The sequence below is a fragment of the Phodopus roborovskii genome, unplaced genomic scaffold (assembly GCF_943737965.1).
Source record: "Phodopus roborovskii unplaced genomic scaffold, PHOROB, whole genome shotgun sequence".
NCBI classification, from domain to species: Eukaryota; Metazoa; Chordata; class Mammalia; order Rodentia; family Cricetidae; genus Phodopus; species Phodopus roborovskii.
The window spans coordinates 10617730-10636574 of NW_026126636.1; the positions used below are offsets into that span (position 1 = coordinate 10617730).

The window sequence follows — 18845 nt, forward strand, 5'->3', positions numbered from 1 at the left end:
TGAATACAAGTCCTCTGTCCTCTTCCAAGGATTTGTGTCCTGCACCCATCCCCATACCCTGAGACATGTTCTTACACACAAACTCACACACAAATATAAATGGGTATAGAAATCAAAGCAATGGAAAAATTCAACTCTGTATCCTCAAACTTACTAATTTCATAAGTAAATCCATAGGCATACAGGGTCATGTGACATCATTAATTAATTCATTCTTTCTCCACAGGTGTCTGAGTTTTCCTAGGTATGGTTCCTTTAAAATATATAAGATGAATCCAGGTTCTCCATTTCCCTAGTCCTAGTGGACTGAAAGTAAAGAAAGCTAAAAGATGAAGTCAGGTGTTGACAGGAACCACACGAGAAAAGAACATAAGCAGTAGAAAGTCAGAGAGTGAGGTATCAAGGTCCATAGAGGAGAGGCCAGGAAGGCATCTTCCAAACACCTATCTACACTGAATATTAGCAGTGGTCTGAGGGCAGTGGTCCAGGGCCATGATGACACCTGGACAGATAGTGCCATACAGAGGAAATGGCAAGTGCAGGGGCACGGAGGACATGTATCTGATGTACTCACTTCCAACCAGTAGAACAGGGAGACACTCCCCGATACACCTAGTCTGAGCAATGGACACACCTGCTCAGAACATAAGGCCACATCTTAGTCAAATACAAAAATCCTAATAACAATGGGCATCGCCCTCTTTTTTCTAGCCTCCCTTCTGAACTGTGGGAACTCTCCCACCTCTGCCAAGCCCGTGATTGAACCAGTACCACACAGAATTACAGAAGGCTCAAGTGTTCTTCTACTCGTCCACAACCTCCCACAGAATCTTCTAGCCTTCTTCTGGTACAGAGGTATGACTGTGTCCAAGAAACTTGAGATTGCCCAACACATCATAGCCACAAATTCTACTGTGCTGGGCCCTTCACACAGTGGTAGAGAGATGGTGTACAACAATGGATCCCTGCTACTACAGAATGCCACCTGGAAAGACACTGGACTGTACACTCTACGGACTATCAGTGCAGAGCTGAAAGCTGAAACATTGCATGTGCAAGTCGAGGTGGATGGTAAGTGATTCTATGTGATCATTCAGTGCTTTGTGGGGGCAGAGTCACAGAGGACTGTCATGCATGATTGTGCATACCTCACCTTCATGCTGTGTCCCCTTGTTGGGGTTTGTGATGAGAAATGGTAACACAGTGCAAGGATCGTTATACTCAATCATGTGTTTTGGGGTTCTCACTGTGAGTATGGTTCAGAGAAAGGCCTGTTCTCCACATGTAGGTATTGTGGCATGTAACCAGCAATATGCACATGTATGTAGGAATACACAGGTATTCACACCTGCATGCATTTATAAACACACGGAATAGAAATTAGTGTAAAATGTTAAATCTAACTGGGGTATCCATTAGTCATGAAACTAAGAGTTTCATAAATAAAACCCTGGATATAATTGGCCTTGAAACATCGGTTGCTCATTTTCATATCCATGCATGCATGCATCCATCCATCCATCCATCTTGCATGGGTGTCAGAACATTTCCTAGCTTTGCGCCTTGCAAAAATTGAGATTACCCCTGGTCTTCACAAAACCCTTTTCCAAATGAAGACAGGCCAGTAAAGAAAGCTTAAGGGTGAAGTTAGGTGTTTATTGGGACCACAAGAACAAAACTGCAAGAGAAAGAGGCTGGGTGTGTAGGGAGAAGTCAGGGAGGCATCACTCCAACATTAGGCTATACTGAATGTGGGCAGGAGACCAAGGGCAGTTAGCTGGGGGCAATTTGATACCCGAGTAGAGAGTGCCATGCATAGTAAATTACAAGCGTGGGGATACTGAAGACACAGAGATCATGTGCTGACCTCCACTCAATAGAACACAGACACACTCACGTTCTTAGGCTGAACAATAGACACGCCTGCTTAGGACACAGAGCCCCATCTAAGACAAATACAAATGCCTGCATATTGATTGATCTCTATCTTCCCTTCTAGCCTCCCCTTTGACCTATGGGTGTCCTTCCACCTCTTCCAAGCCCAGAATTGAATCAGTGCCTCCCAGCATAACAGAAGGGGCAAGTGTCCTTCTAGTGGCTCATAATCTCCCAGAGGATCTTCGAGTCCTTTTCTGGTACAAAGGGGTGATTGTGTCTAACAAATTTGAGATTGCCCGACACATAATACCCAGGAATTTAAGTCTACCAGGTCCTGCACACAGTGGTAGAGAGATGTTCTACAGCAATGGATCCCTGCTGCTCCAGAATGTCACCTGGAAAGATGCTGGATTCTACACTCTACGGACTCTGAATGTAGATCTGAAAATAGGATTAATGTATGTGCAACTCCTGGTGGACAGTAAGTGATCCTGTATGATTTTCCATGCGAGGTGGGGCTTAAACACACACGACTCTCATGCCTCCCTCCTCTGTACACTCTGTTTCCATGTTGGGGTTTGAGAACTTAGTGCAGGGCTCACGTGGTGGAGACAAACAGCCATTGATCAGACTCCATTATCTGACTCACCCTGTATCAAGGAAGAACTTGATGGAAATTAACTCAGACTACGATGGTAGAGTCAGCTCAGGCTCATAGGCTTATCCCGTGCATTCGAGGAGGACAGCAGAGGAGGGAATTCCACTTAGAGAGTTCCATATACAGGGGCCCTGAGGGAATGAAGGCCATGTTGCTGACCTCCACAAAGTAGGATAGATGAGCCCACACCTGCATCTTTAGGCGGGGTGAAGGATCTGTCAGCTCAGGATGGAGGCTTTCACCTTTCCACCAAGTAAAACTGATCCCATAGAACGGCCTTTTCTGCTTTTTAACCTCCAGCCTCCCTTTCTACATCCCGTAACACTCTCATGATTGAACCAGTGCCACGGAATGCTGCCGAAGGGGAAAGTGTTCTGTTCCTTGTTCACAATCTGGCAGAAGATGTGAGAACCTTTTCCTGGTACAAAGGAGCATATGCCGTTCGGTTCTTTAAAATGGTAGAATACAGCGGAGCCACGGATTCTGTCATCCAGGGGCCTGCCCACAACAAGAGAGCAATGGTGTACACCAATGGATCCCTGCTGATTAAGGATGTCACTGAGGATGATGCAGGACTGTACACATTAGAAACTTTAACCAGAGGTCTGAAAGTTGAAGCAACACAGGTGCAACTCCAAGTGAACAGTAAGTGATGGGCTCCATGGTCTCCAGCTGCTGGGCGTGGCTTACCCTAGTTTTTACAGTGAATTGCAGGACTGGGCTAACCCTGCTCTCTCCCTGTGTCCTCACCCTGGGGTTTGGGCCATCACCGCAGGACACACATGGAGTGGACCAACAGCAATAGATAAGAACCTCTCACCCGTCTTTACATGCAGAGTGGAGGACATGTTCTGGGTAACCTTAGGCTCAGGATGTCAGCCTCAGTACAGACACTTGGAGCGCTCACCACGCACATGTCCTAAAGAAAGACACCGCAGGAGTCAGGCAGGCCCTAGCTGAGGAAGCCATGGGATCCTCATAGAGAGTACAAGGAAGCCCTGCCTAGAAATCTCTGTCCCTGGTTAGACTCCAGATGACACTGGAAACGTTTTTGTCCTTACTTGATTTTGCTACCTGTTAGAGCTGACAGGGTACAAGGTTTTATTGGCTTTTAAAACCAGCCATGGCTCCTTGAGAGCCATGGTTAGGATCTCACCTGGACAACTTCAGAGACTCAGCAGGGAGAATATAGCTGGTCAGGTGCCCAGGTCATTAACTAATTATCCTGATGGGCACATGAGACCTCACTGGAAGGTCAGGTTCCCCACATTGAGGGATAGAGATCACAAATGCTCCTTGCAAGTGATTTTCCTCTGGGGCCCAGCTCTGGAATTTTCTCCTGCAGGCAAGTAGTAACAGACACTTACCTAGCTGGTTCCCAGACATGAAGAACAGTTCCCACAGCAATCTTTAAGTGGCTACAGAAGGACACAGAATCAACACCCAGAAAAGCATTTCAAGGAGCCAAGAGCGTAATTTGTATCCTGGCTTCCACCCCTTTCCCTACACACCTGGAGGTCACTAACAGCCTTCCTAGACCTACTGGTTGCTTCCTGTGTTTCTATGCACACTACTCAACCAGAAGATCCTGTGTTACCACCCTGGGATGATGGTGCCACATTCCTCTTCTTAGGACCCAGGTCACCTCCTACTCCACCCCGTATGACAGTCCTCACACAGGTGGTCCTTGACTGGTGGGTCCAGTGAGAGTGGTTCTGTTCCCTGTTCCTGGTATCACCCCGCTGGTCTCCCTCCATTCCTCATAGGCATCTCCATCATCTTCCTTCAGCAAGTACATCTCACCTTCTCAGAGCATTGAGAACACAGGGCAGACTAGGTACTCAGCTGGGATTTTGTGTCATGAAGGGCACATTGGGAGAACAGAGAAGAGGCCAGCCCTGGGGTGGGCTGTTGTCCTAGGGCACAGAGATGATTGTAAGTCTGGTTGCTCACTGTGTGGTCTGGAAGACTGGAACTCACACCCAGAGAAGGCAATTGGGGCACCAGGCAGTTCTAAGAGTGCAAGAGACAGAGCAGGACCTTGGACACTAACCCTGACAACAGTCAGCCCTTACCTTGGGAAGAGCTCCTGCCTGTCTGGAGGCTGAGCTCAGAGTGAGGAAGGCTGTAAAGCTTGGCGGTACATGCCGGAACAAAAGCTATTCTCCACAGAGGGAGAGCAGAGCAGGCTGCAGCTACCGTGGAGGCCCATTGTGTTTTTGCCTGTAAAGAGTACAGCTCTTGGTAGTGGCTCACAAGTAAGGAGAACACTGCCTGATAGTGTGCGGGAGGAGGGGGTCTCAGAGACTGCCTAGAATTTTCTGAGGTGGGAGGATAGGAAAGGCGTCTTGAAATTGTCCTTTGACCTTCATCTAGGTGCTGTGACCTGTATTCAATGTCTGCCCACAGGTTGTCATACACCTGCTCCGCCACAAACACCCACACTTGTACCTGCTCACACCTCCAACACACTTACTCCACACATGCATAAGTTAATGTAAGCTGGAGTTGTAACTGGTGTCAGTAGCGCCAAAGAGGAAAATGTCATATACACTTGGATATTCAAGGCCCTGGGACATTCGTTCTTCCATCCACCCATATTTATTTGAGCCTGACCAGGCATCAGGCCTTCCAGAAAGACCAAACCAGTTTTTTAAAACAATACCCCAGCTTTGGTGGACTGGAAGACAGACTAGAAAGCCAACTCTAAGGGATGTTAGGGGTTTACTGCATCCAGAGAGGGAAGGTATTAAAGAGTTCAGAAGGTGAAGATCGGAGGTCTTAGAGAAAGATGTGAGGGGTGCACCCCATCCCATAATATTCTGTGTGTGAGGACAGTGATCATATGGAGAGAGTTCTACACAGAGAAAGTGGCACATCCAGGTACATGGGAGTCACGGAGGCCTTTTCCTTACTTCCTCTGAGTTGGACAGACACTCCCACCCACCTCACTGAGAGACGGACCTAAACTTTTCAGCACACAAAGACAAAGGTCTCAGTATTGATGAATTTGTCTTTCTTCCTTTCTGTCCTCCTTTGTAGCCTGCAGGCTTCCTCCTACCATCGCCAAGCTCACCATTGAATCTGTCCCAGCTAATATTGTTGAAGGAGAAAATGTTCTCCTTCTTGTTCACAATATCCCAGAGAACGTTCGAGCCTTTTCCTGGTACAAAGGGGTATCCATCATCGACAGGCACGAGATTGTATGGTACCTAGTAGCCACTAGTAGAAGTTTGCTGGGGCCTGCATACAGTGGTAGAGAGACTGTGTACCCCAATGGATCCCTGCTGCTCCAGAATGTCACCCAGAAGGACGCTGGATTCTACACCTTACGAACCTCAAACATACACCTTAAAACTCAAGAAAGTCGCAGGCTTATCCACATATACAGTAAGTGTTCTCTGTGGCCTTTGGGTGCTGGTAGGGTTGAAAGAACGTCACACACACAGGACTATCCCATGTGGGATATGCATGCTTCATCTGTACATTGTGTCCCCACACTGGGGTTTAAGAATTTAGTGCAGGACACATATTATAGGGAGAAAGACTGTGCTGGATAACTCAACCCAAGGATGTCAGTCAGCCTCAGCCCATATTCTTCATGTGCCACACCATGATTGTGGCCCTGAGGGAGACCCTGTGGGAGTCAGAAAAGGCCTGACTGAGGGAACAATGGGCTTCTCACAGAGAGGGGAGCATTAGAAAGCCCTGGCTTCAGAGTTCAGTTCCACCCCATCTTTCATTGCTCCCGGAGAGCATCTTCTCAAGGTTAGAATTTGACTTCCTTTGAGAGCTGACAGGGGGCAAGTACTTACGGATTGTCCAAGTCCCATAGAGTGTGGGATCAGCTATGCACTGCCATGATGGCTGCAGTTAGGTAAGACATCTGGACATTTCTTACACCTAAATCTGAGTAGGCAGGTGTCAGGACATAACCCAACTCTTCTGATGGGCTTAGGAGATTTCACAGGAAGGCGAGAGTCTCCAAGAAGAGGGACAGAGGACAGGCAGATTTTTGTCTTTGAGGGTCTAACCTAGGGAATTCTACTCTGCAGGTAAATAGTCACAGATGCTGCTGATATGAGCAGTCTGCTCAGATCCCAGGGTCAGGCCATTACACATTAACTTTAGCTCACAGACATGACAATGATCATGTACTTTGGTCCTCTTATAGGGAAACTGACTCACAGCAAGCTCAGTGTCTGAATCATGGTCACATAGGCTCTGGGTAGCAGATTCGGAGCACAAGATATGACTATAGCCACAGCCCTAACTCATCTGCCTTGGATGAGTGTGAACTGTAGAGGGGATGGCTCAGCTCTCTGAAGAACCACTATCATTTTGTTTCCACCTTTGCTTCTTTGCAGAGCCTGTGACAGAGCCCTCCACGAAAGTCACCGACACCACAGTCACAGTACAGAGCGCTGTGGTCTTCACTTGCCTTTCAGCTGACAATGGAAACTCCATCCGTTGGATCTTCAATAACCAGAGTCTGCAGCTCACAGAGAGGATGAAGCTGTCCCCAACAAAGTGCCGACTCAGAATAGATCCTGTCAGGAGGGAGGATGCTGGAGAGTATCAGTGTGAGGTCTCCAACCCCATCAGTTCAAAGACCAGTCTCCCAGTCAACCTGACTGTGTTGAATGAGTGACCTCTCTCCTCTCGTCCTACAGCAGAGTGAGGGCATTTCTTTACTGATGGTATATAAAATCGAGAAAAGTTACATGGTAAAAGTTGTCAGTTACCACTCAGGTACAGCCAGCATGATGACTCAAGCCTGTAATTCTTGTATAAATGTGTGTACAAGGACAGGGCAGGATTTAAAGTGAGATTTAGTCTCCAAAGTAAATAAAGATACCAATAGAGTAAGTGCAATTGCAAAGTGTTAATATGTTGTGGGTCAAACTTATAGCCAACAGAATCTGTGGGAACTAATTTGAGGAAACCTCCAAAGTTCTGCATGCTCTGAATCCCCTGTTGGATGGTACAGTTTGCATAGAGCAAAACACCCTCTCATATGCTCCAATAGTTTGATCTAACACCGGTGAACTCTAGAAAATGGTCATCCATGTAAAGCAAGGAAGAGTTACAGAAGGGACTGCCAATGTTTCTCTGTAGACACAACTGGTTTCTAAATAGTTTCGATCCCTAGTTGCTTTGATGCTCAGAAGTCAAATCCATTGTGTAAGGTTCAATCAGAGTGTTTCTATCCCGAGAGTGGTATTCTGAGAAACCTTCCACATAATTCTTTCTCCTTTCAATATACTTTAAAAATTTTAACTTTAGCCATTTTGAATCATACAGCACATTCATGGTGTCATGGGACCACCACTATTGTCCGTGTCCGAAGCATTTCTAAGCCTATCATACTCCCTCTAGCCTGTGTAACCCTCATCCTACTTCTGTCTCTATGCATGTGACAAAATAGGACATCCAATTGTTTGTGGTGAATTTTAGTTTATAGAAGTATATCTCTGGTGGGCATGATTGCTCACCCCTTCCAGAAACTTCTGTAGAATATTAGAATTTTCTGCAGATCAGTTCATGCCACCTTACAATTCTTTGTCTTTCTTAATTGTTCTGCCTAGGACTCTTAAGGGAATATTGAACATAAGTGGCCACAGCAGCACCCTTGTATTGATCCTGGTCTTAGCTGTCAGTGTCCCCACTTAATAAAGGGTTGGTTGTAGGTTTCCATATGTTGCCCTCCTGTGCTTTATTATCTACACCTAGTTTGTCTGCTTTCTTCAGTTTTTAAAATTCAGGTATGGGTTATTCATGAAATCAGTTTTGTGTCTCTTCATGCTTCCAAACCAGTAGGTTCTCAGCTTTTAGGAATTTGTCTGTTTCATCCAAGTCACTCTACTGTTAGTAAGTAACTTTTGAGCACTCAAGAAATGGATAGAAAGGTCTCATATTTCACTTCTAGTATTAATATTATTTTTTTCAGAAAACAAAGTTAATCTAGTTAAAGGCTCTTAATTACTTTGAAGAATAAAGTTTTGATTCATTGATTTTTCTCTATTGTTATTATTAATCTGTATCATTAATCTAAACCATAGGAACAGAGGTGGAGATCATGGCTTGCTCTCCATGGTTTTCTGAGTTACCTCTTACTTGTTCAGCCTAGGATTGCCAACCTAGGAATGGCACCACCCACAGTGGGCTGGAAACTCATACATAAATCAATAACCAAGTTAGTTCTCTATAGATGTACCCACAGACCAAGCTGATGGAGGCAGTTCTTTGAATTTGTCCAGGTGTGATGGGAGATGTCATTCTGTAAATATGTTTCTCATACTGGTTAATGAATAAAGCACTGTTGGCCAATAGGAAAGGAAGATAGGAGGGACTAGGAGACAAGGAGGAAAGAGGAAGCAGAGAGGAGGAGTCAAGATGGAAGATGGAGAGAGCAGGACGCTGGCGGGCTCTCTCTCCGGTAAGATAAGACCATGTGGAGATTAATAGAAATGGGTTAATACTTAAGACAGAGCTAGCCGATAAAGAACAAGTAACTAGCCAACAACATTATCTCAAATACAGAGTCTCAGTGTGTTAATTAGGGCTGGCGTGGCAGCACAACAAGACCAGCGGGCAGAAAAACCTTACTCCTTACACAGGTGTTTCTAACTTGTATCATGTGGCACAAACTAGTCTACACACATGTCAAACACATCTGGCCCATCAGATTAGTTTCAGCATGGTGTTTTAACTAGTTTCTATAAGCCAGAAAAATCAGTATCCACCTAAACTTCAAGAAACCTGTCTACATGGTTAAAATTTATGGGAGAATGGGTGTTAAAACCCAAGAACAAAAGAGATAGTTCTGTTTCAAAGCGGAACTGACCCCTCACATTCCTAGATCATTCTTAGATCCATGCTTCATCTTTATGAAACCAATACCTCATGTCAGTCACCAGGAAACATCTGAGCAAAATGGTTCACTTTGTAGTTCAAACAGGCTACCGAGATGAAGGCCAAGCCTGTTCATAGTCTCATGGGCAAGATTTTTGGTCACACATCAAGTCCTGAGGGCAAGCTATGGGTGCTTCTCAGGTAAGCAACATGGGAGCTCTCATCTATCTGTAGAACAGGTTTAGACAGGAAGCCCTCCAGGGCATTGGCCCAGGCTCAGCAGTGGAAGTCAATGACTGTAGAGGGATACAGAACTTTGGGCTGCATGACTGTCCTATGTCTGTCTACCATCGAGCTCTGTAGCTGGGATCATACATGAAAACATCTGTGTTTCTCCCTTAGAGCACATGAGGCTCCATCATTGTTGAGCCCCCGGATCCACCTGCATCTGCCCGTGATTCACCTTCTCATTTATTTTCTTCAGACTCTGGTTGGCAAGAAGACAAGAGGCCAAAACTAATGAAAAGAGACCCTGGTAGTTTCCAGTGGCTCCACATGGGACAATCTCCTCTACTTACAACTACAGCCACAAGTACAGGACAGTGGAGGTTGAGAACCCAGTATCATTAACATGGCTCCAGGATGAACCTGGAGAGATATGCATGTGCAAGCACAGAATGACATGGCCAACCTAGGCATTCATAGTGCTGTGTCTGTGTCATGGAATGAAAAGGAACTGAGCCATCTCTCTGACCATGGTGTGTTAAAAATATCCAACAAGTAACACTCAGGTCGACTGGGTCACATTGTTTTACCCTCCCTGGGTTCCAGGGTCCACACCCTTTGGGTCTTGTGTGACAATGAGTAGAATGAGACTTCCTATTGCTCTCAGACAGCCTCAGCCTGTCACCTTCTGAGGGTCTCTGACCAGTAATCCACTACTGAGACTCCATTTGGGTGGCATTTAATGGAGGTTGATGTGCCTTTTAGAGCTGCTGTGGCCTTCTAAAAGTAGGAACTTCCATAGCGCCTCTCCCCCATGAAGGCCCTTAACCAGGGCATGTTGAACTCCCATCCCACCCACTGAAACCCCAGAAACCCAGGGACAGTCCCAAACCATTCAACATTACATCTGCTGCCATTGGAGCCTTGACCCCAACCTCACCAGAAGACAAGCCCCAGAGACCTGGAGGCACCCTCCTAACAGCCCAAACCATCTGCCGCCATTGGTGCCTTGTCCCTACTCCCACTTAGAGAGGAAGAATGACCACCTAACACGTAGGCCCCACCTACATCAGTTGGAGGAAAAGAGAACCCATGAATCACAGGCCACATCTACACCCCCTGGGAGAAGAAATGGGTAGACCACAGTATAAGAGCACATTCAACAACGCAAAGAGTCATATGACACCACCAGAGACTATGGGTTCTACACTAGAAGACCTGAACATCCCAATGCATATGAAGCAGGAGACAATGACCTTGAAATGACTTTATGTAGACAACAGAGACCCATAACAGGAAATGAGAAACTCCCTTAAATAAATGGAAGAAAAGACAAGAAAATGGAAGAAATGGAGGAAAAGACAAACAAACAAACAAAAAAAAAATGAAGAAAATCAACAAGAAATTCAAAAGCCAAACAGGTGAAGGAAACAATCCAAACAGTTCAAGTCTTAAAAACTGAAATAGAGGCAATGAAGAAAACACAAACTGAGGGAATTCTGGAAATGAAAAATCCAGCATTGGATGACTCAGACCCCCTGAACATGGGTCTCAGCTAGAAGGCCTGGGAAGTCTAAGGGACCTCAGACAGTGGAACCAGGATGTATCCCTGGTGCACAAAAGGACTTTGGGAGTACATTCCCCATGGAGGGAAACTCTCTTAGCCTAGAGACAGGAGAGAAGTCCTAGTCCCTACTCCAAATGACTTGACAGATTTAGATGACCCTGCCTGGAAGGCATCAGCATACATGTGGAGTGGGGGGGTAGGAGGGGAGGGTGGTTGGGGGCATGAGAGTGTGGGAGTAAGGGAAAGAGGGAGGGAGGGAGGAAGAGGGAACTGGGCTCGATATGTAAAATAAAAATAAAGGAAAAAAGAGAGAGAAATCTGGGTAAATGATCAGGAACTACAGATGAAAGCATTACTAACAGAATACAAGAGATGGAAGAGAGAATCTCAGGTGTTGAAGATACACTAGAGAAAATAGATTCAATGACCAAAGAAAATGTGAAGTCTAACAAATTCTTAATACAAAATATTCAGGAAACCTGGGACACCATGAAAAGATCAAACCTAAGAATGATAGGCATAAAAGAAGGTGAAGAAATCTGGCTCAAAGGCTCAGAAAACATATTCAACAAAACCAAAGTAGAAAACTTCCCCAACCTAAAGAAGGACATGTCTATGAAAGTACAAAAAAAGCTTACAGAACAGAATATAGACTGCACCAAAAAAGTGCCCCTCACCACATAATAATCAAAACACCAAACATACAGAATAAAGAAATAACATTAAAAGCTAAACTTACTGTACTAATATATATACAGGGGAAAAAAACTTACTATCTAAAAGTCTATATTTCCTTACTTCCCAGTATAGTGGTAGTCTCAATGCTTAAAAATCAAAGCTGACTTTGGAGTTGAACTGTGCCTCTCCTTCTCTAAATCCAAACATGTTGTTAAAAGAAAAATTCAAAGTTTCTGTCTCATATCAGAAGAACCAACTGGTATGAAACAGAAGAAAACAAAAATCTAGGAACTATTATTGTCAAAACTCTGCTCTCTCTAAAAGAATCCTAATTTTCCTCACACTTATTTTCATCCTTATTGATACCTATAAATTTTAAACTTACTGTTTTGATATTAATGTTTAAGTCTTCTGCAGTGAACAATAAAATTTCCTAACAGCAATCTCTGAAGTCTCCAGAAAGAAGGTGGGGCCCACAACATTGATTACACACGATGTCATTGAACTAGTCTACACCACCAATGATCGGTTTTGTACTAAAATTTCTATAGACAATTCCACATTAGCTAGTGGAGATTGTCTACCTTTTTACAACACTTAGAGCAGAGAGCTTCAGATAATCATCTGTGACTCAGAGACCATCTATAAATATTACAGTAATCCTCTTGAGACTTAACCATTGCTTTAGTTTTTTTTTTTCCTACAGGGTCCCATGTAACTTTCACCCCATTACAGCTAGAAGTAATTCTAAGAAAACAATGCCCCCTTACCCTACAATTAGCTTAGATTTTTTTGTTTTTTGATTTTTTTTGTCAAGGATAAGGATACTTGTCACCTGCTTACAGTTGGATTTAAGTTGTGTAGGATTGGGAGTGGAATATGAAGTTCAGACTCAGGAATCACTTTTAGAAAAGTATAAAGGGATCCTTGGCCCTGCTGGGCCAACTGCTCGTGGTGTTTGGCCAAAGTGGGGGGTCCAACACTCCCTCTATCTCCTTGGAACTTCCTGGGTTGGCGCTGCACATACTGGACCCACTTATTCACAAGGGACCATCTTGAACCTGTACTCACCTGATCTTTGAGCCCCATTGCCTGCCCTCTGCCCGAGGAACTTCTTTGTTAGGCTCTGCACATACTAGTCTGCCTATCCACGTAAGACCATCTTGAGCCTGCCCTCACCTGACCTTTGGACCCCTTTACCTGCCCTCTGCCTGAGTTCTTGAGACTATCATGAGTCTGCCTTCTTTACATCATTGGTCCTGATGTGGCCTCTGCTTGAGAGACCTCCAAGAGAGCTCAGATCATCCATAGTTACAGACATCAAACTCTTGACTCACCTACTCCTTCTGGGAGAGCAGGAAAGAGAGAGAGAGAGAGAGAGAGAGAGAGAGAGAGAGAGAGAGAGAGAGAGAGAGAGAGAGAGAGAGAAACAATGGGAAAACAGCAATACAAGAAAACACTCAACAATAGAAAGATCAGTATGACAGAATCCAGGGACTCTCCACCAGCTAGACCTGAGCACTAAGCAGATGAAGCAGAAAGGAATGAGTTAAAAAATAACTTCATAAAAACTATAGAGGCCCTCAAAGATGATATGAAACAAGTTAAAGAAATGGAAGGAAAAAACCAAACAATAAATTTGAAGAAATAAAGGAAAAGACCATGCAAAAATGCAATAAATGAACAAGTCTCTTTAAAAAAAATAAGGAAAACCAAGAAAATCAATCAAACAGATGAAGGGAAAAATTCAAACAATTCAAGACCTAAAAACTGAAATAGAGACAATAATGAAAACACGAACTGAGGGGATGCTGGAAATAGAAAAACTGGGTAAACGATCAGGAACTACAGATGCAAGATACAAGAGATCAAAGAGAGAATCTCAGGTGCTGAAGATAAATTAGAGGAAATAGATTCATCGACCAAAGAAAACCTTAAATACAACAAATGCTTAACACAAAACATCCAGGAAATGTGTGATGCTTTGAAAAGATAAAACCTAAGAATAATAGTCGTAGAAGAAGGAGAAGAAGCCCAGCTCAAAGGAGCAGAAAACATATTCAACAAAATCATTGAAGAAAACTTTCCCAATTTGAAGAAGGACATGCCTTTGAAAGTACAAGAAGCACACCAAACACCAAATAGACTGGACTAAAAAACCAAAACCAAAACCAAAACCAAAAACAAACAACAACAACAACAACAGAAACAGTTCCCTTGCCACATAATAATAAAAAACCTCCCATACAGAATAAAGAAAGAAAGAAAGAATATTAAGAGCAGTGAAGGAAAAAAGCTGGATAATATATAAAAGCAGACCTACCAAAATTACACCTGACTTCTCCATGGAAACTCTGAAGGCCAGAAGGTCCTGGATGGATGCTCTACAAACACTGAGTCCATGGATGCCAGCCCAGGCTACTATACCCAGCAAAACTCTAAATCACTGTAGTTGGAAAAAACAAGATATTCAATGACAAAGCCAGATTTTTCACAATACATATCTACAAATCCAGCCCTACAAAAGTTCTGGGAGGGAAACTCCAACCCAAGGAAGTTAACTACACTTAGAATGGCATAGGTAATAGATAACCCCACTTTACCAGAACCCAAAAGATAACGTGGGGCAAATGTACTCACAGTAAGACCACCACCAACAAATGTAAAACAAACAAGAATTAACAATCAATGGTCCTTATTTTCCATCAGTATTAATGATCTTAACTTGCCCACAAAAGACACAGGCTAACAGAATGGATACAAATACAGAATCCATCCTTCTGATGCATACAAGAAATACATCTAAGCTTCAAAGACAGACACTACCTCAGGGTAAAGGGTTCAAAAAGATATTCCAATCAAATGGACCCAAGAAGCAAGCAGGTGTGGCTATCCTAAAATCTTACAAGTTATACTTCAAACCAAAATCAATAAAAAGAGATGGAGAAGGTCATTTCATATTCATCACAGGAGAAATCCATCAGTACAAAGTCTCAATTCTGAGCACCTGTGTCCCTACCTATCCAAGAGCATGGGAGATCTTTCCATTTCCCTGATGGCTAAGGGTGTTGAGCACTTCATTGTTTTTCATTCGTTTTGTATTCTTCTGTTGGGAATTCTCTCTCCAGTTCTGTACCCATTTTTAATGGGGTTATTTGGTGTTTTGGTGACTAGTTTTGTGAGTTCTTTGTATATTTTGGAGATCAGCCCTCTCTCAGATGTAGTGATGGTGAAGATTTTTTTCCCAGTCTGTGGGCTGCCTTTTGGTCTTGCTGACTGTGCCCTTTGCCTTCCAGAAGCTTCTCAGTTTGAGGAGGTCCCATTTATTAATTGTTGATCTCAGTGTTTGTGCTACTGGTGTTATGTTTAGGAAGTGGTCTCCTATACCAATTTGTTCAAGGGTACCTCCTACTTTCTCTTCTAAGAGGTTAGTGAGTTTGGATTGATGTTGAGGTCTTTGATCCATTTGGACCATAGTTTTGTGCATGACTACAGACTTGGGTCTATCTGCAGTCTTCTAAACACCTAATCTGTGTGTTTGTATCCCCTGCTTTTCCTTCTTATTCCCATCATGACCTAGAAGGAATACCAAGGACTTTGGAACATGCTTATAGTCACTTACCCAAATGATGTGTGAAAATATACCATAGATGGGAACAACAAGCGCTGATGGCTCTGCTCTCAAGTGTGTTCCTATCTTATCTGGTGACTGACTCACCTCTTATGTCATTGTGGTTGGAAGGAGAAGTGAAGGTACCTGCCAGGCCTGTTGTGAGTCAGGAGAGGACATGCCACTAATTTCACTACTATTCTCAGGGGTGAAAAATGTCAGTGATGCACATCAGAGTCCCTTCGTTGAGTATCAAGGAAGTGGGGAAGCGAACCTTAGGGTAGGCTGCCTTTGAGCTGAGTCTTGTTTCTGAAGGACCAGCTGTGTGAAGCTGGGGATATGACCATATGTGATGGTCACAGACAACAGGGACAGACACTCCCTTGGTGAACAGGGAGCTTCCTGTCCTAGTTAGTCTGAATTGTCAAACTGTCATGGCCTAAATTCACAGAGCTAGAGCTTGGAGAGTCAGTGAATCAGTGTCTTCCAGGTCACTCTGCAGAAACCTGTGAAGGACTGTCTTGATTGCCTTAAAGAATGTAGGAGGGTAAAGGCCACTGTGGCCTTTGCAGGTGGTCTTGGATTGTCCAAGAAAAATAGGTAAGATGAGTCAGAGAGACAGCGACAGGGACATTAAAAGAGAGACCGTGACAGACAGACACAAGCGAGACAGAGAGAAATCAGGCACACACACACAGAGATAGACAAAGAAAGAGAGAGAGAATTTTGTGGGGTATTCATAAGAGAAGACTGCTCAGACATGGGTTTGCTGGATCCATGGTGTAATTCTAGCTACCTTCACAGCTGTCTCAGACAGCATCTGCTTATGTTATGTCATCACAATATCAATAGACCTCACCGGTCTTAGGGCCATTTAGGGAAGCTAGGCTATCAGTCTGGCAATGGTGGACAGCAATTTGAAGGGGAAGTCAAATAGCCTCCATGAGGGCCAAGACATTTTTAAATGCCTTTGCCTAGTGGTAAGAAGCCCTCTTTCTCTCTGATAATATTGTGGACATGCGCAGTAGTAAAAGCATACTGACTGTATATGGTTGTGGAATTTCCTTTTCCCAATCTCAGAATCCAGGTCAGATCAATTGTTCTACTTTCTGTACTAAGCTACTTGGCTTGGACTCAAATCATTCTGCAGCTCCCATGCACCTGGTTTTATCTTTAATCTTGTGATAGCCATAGAAAATCACCTGCAGCATCAGGCAAGATGGTAGCAGAATTGATAGTGATGGGTTTCTCAAAACATACTCAAGGGTTAGCCAGGAGTAGGGCTGGTATCGGGACACACAGGCATCAGACAGCCAGCCAGCATGCTGGTATTCCTCAGAGGAGGTCCTCAACTATATCATGGGGTACTATGAGTATAAGATCTTGACCAGATTTAACTTACTTCACCAAGTTATCAGTAGCCCTCACAGCTCTTACACAGGTGGATCCAAAGTTTGGGATAAATTCCTTTTTTCTTTTGTTTCATGGGGAAATGAAAAAGGTTTTGAGACATTTAGAAATTGTAGGGCTGGACTACTGAATCTTCTTCGAATCCCCCAAGACAGCGCCCCTTACCAGCAGGAAGTAGTTTGGAAAGAACGACGCCCAAATTCCCAAATATTGTGTATAAATGTTTGTTTTCATTTAATTGGACTTTGTTATATAAAATTAAATAAAAATAAAAAAGAAAAGAAATTGTAGGGCTGAAGCTGAAGCCAGCTATTTTTACAGTCTAAAGAGCCTTTTTTGTTCAGTCTCTGTCCAGATTAAGAGTTTAGTGCCTTCCTTTGTGCTAGTGTATGGATGTCTTGACATTTCCACAAATAATGGTATTCAGAGGCAGCACTATCTAGCTGTACCTAGAACTTTTCAACATGTCTCTTAGTTTTGGAGTTGGAATCCAAAGGATGGTCCTTGAGACAGGACCCTTTTGCCTCCCTTTAGCTGGTAGCCAAGAAACACAGCCTCTGATGTACGAAGTTGGACTTTCTTATTTGACATTTTGTAGCTCAAAGTCTGCAATTCTTGTAGCATCCCCTTAGTGACTTTTTTTTTCTAAGACAGGGTTTCTCTATATAGCCCTCCTAGAACTCACTCTGTAGACCAGGCTGGCCTTGAACTCAGAGATACCCCTGTCTCTCACCCCCAAGTACTGGGATTACAGGTGTATGCTGCCACCATCCAACCCTTGGTGGCCCCTTTACATTCTATTTTTCCCAGGGAACCTCTGGCAGAAAAGCAGGAACTCTGTATTTAGTGTCCTTAAATCCTGGAGCAATCCAGAGCCTGCCTGCCCTCTCTTCATGATCCAGAGCCTGCTCTCCACTCATCCTTGGCCCTGTTGGGCCTCTGCTTGAGGTGAGTGTCTGGACAGAGAGAATCCAACACTCTCTCCATTTCCTTGGAACTTCTTGGGTAGGTAGGCTCTGCACATAGTGGACCTGCCCCTCCAGGCAGGACCAACCAGAGCATGCCCTCACCTGATCATTGGTCCCCCTTCGCCCTCTGCTTGAGGTGGATCTGGGACCAGCTCAGGTTCCCATGACATTCTTCAAACTGAAAATGTGTAGCAAATGGTTCCGTAAAGAAATGCTTCTTCCTCTTTCTCACTAAGTACAAAAAGGCCCAACCCTTGTGCCTTCTGCAATAAGTCTTGGGGGCATCACCAAAGGGAAATTGAATTTGAGGTAAGCACAGCCAAAGACAGTGATTGATTGCCTGGGTGTTGATAAATCTTAATAAACATTTTTATAATGCCACATTCCCTGTAAGTGATTTTTAATTTTATCTGGCTTGATTATACCTTAAAGGAGTAATACAGACCTACCTAAAGCCAATAGGACATTGTAGAGCTAACTGAGGTGTTGCTTGTACCATACCCCCTAGGTGCAATACCACAACTTCTAGAGTGTTTAATGAAGCTATAAGTTTGTATCTATATATTCATGTGTTGCTGAAGCTACAGAACTATTAAAGTAAGTTGATTAACAGAATGGGCACTTTGCATTTGTTGGGTCAGGGCCACTGTGGAAGCAGCTACAGATGTTACAGCAGTAACTGATGCAAAAACACTAGTTAAAATAAGATTAAAAAAACCTTTTGTTTTTCTAGAAAGAGCCTGATGCAGTACCCAGAGAATCTGTTGTTCAAAATCACGGGATGCTCACCTGGTCTCTTGTTGTCTTTCATGTTCTTGCTGCTCTAGGTGCAGGATAGAAATACCAATATGGTACAAAGTGCAGAAGCCACCAGAGAAGAAGCAGAGCTATTGGCCCCACCAGTTTTCCTGGCTTGATGTCCTGGAGGCCACCAAGAAAGCGTAAGTGATTGTACTGCAAGGCTCTCCCTGCCTCTGTCTCCCACCCCCTTGAGGT

General features: G+C 44.0%; 1 protein-coding gene across 1 annotated transcript in view; it reads left to right on the forward strand.

Moving 5' to 3' along the window:
* LOC127238442 (carcinoembryonic antigen-related cell adhesion molecule 3-like) overlaps positions 1-7254 on the forward strand; it is a 28341-nt gene extending 21087 nt beyond the window's left edge. The window contains 5 exon segments of the mRNA XM_051207059.1: positions 712-1071; positions 2000-2359; positions 2837-3181; positions 5579-5926; positions 6904-7254. Of these exon segments, the coding sequence (XP_051063016.1) occupies positions 712-1071; positions 2000-2359; positions 2837-3181; positions 5579-5926; positions 6904-7187 (1697 nt within the window). The 3' untranslated portion in view covers positions 7188-7254.
* The last annotated feature ends 11591 nt before the right edge of the window (positions 7255-18845 follow it).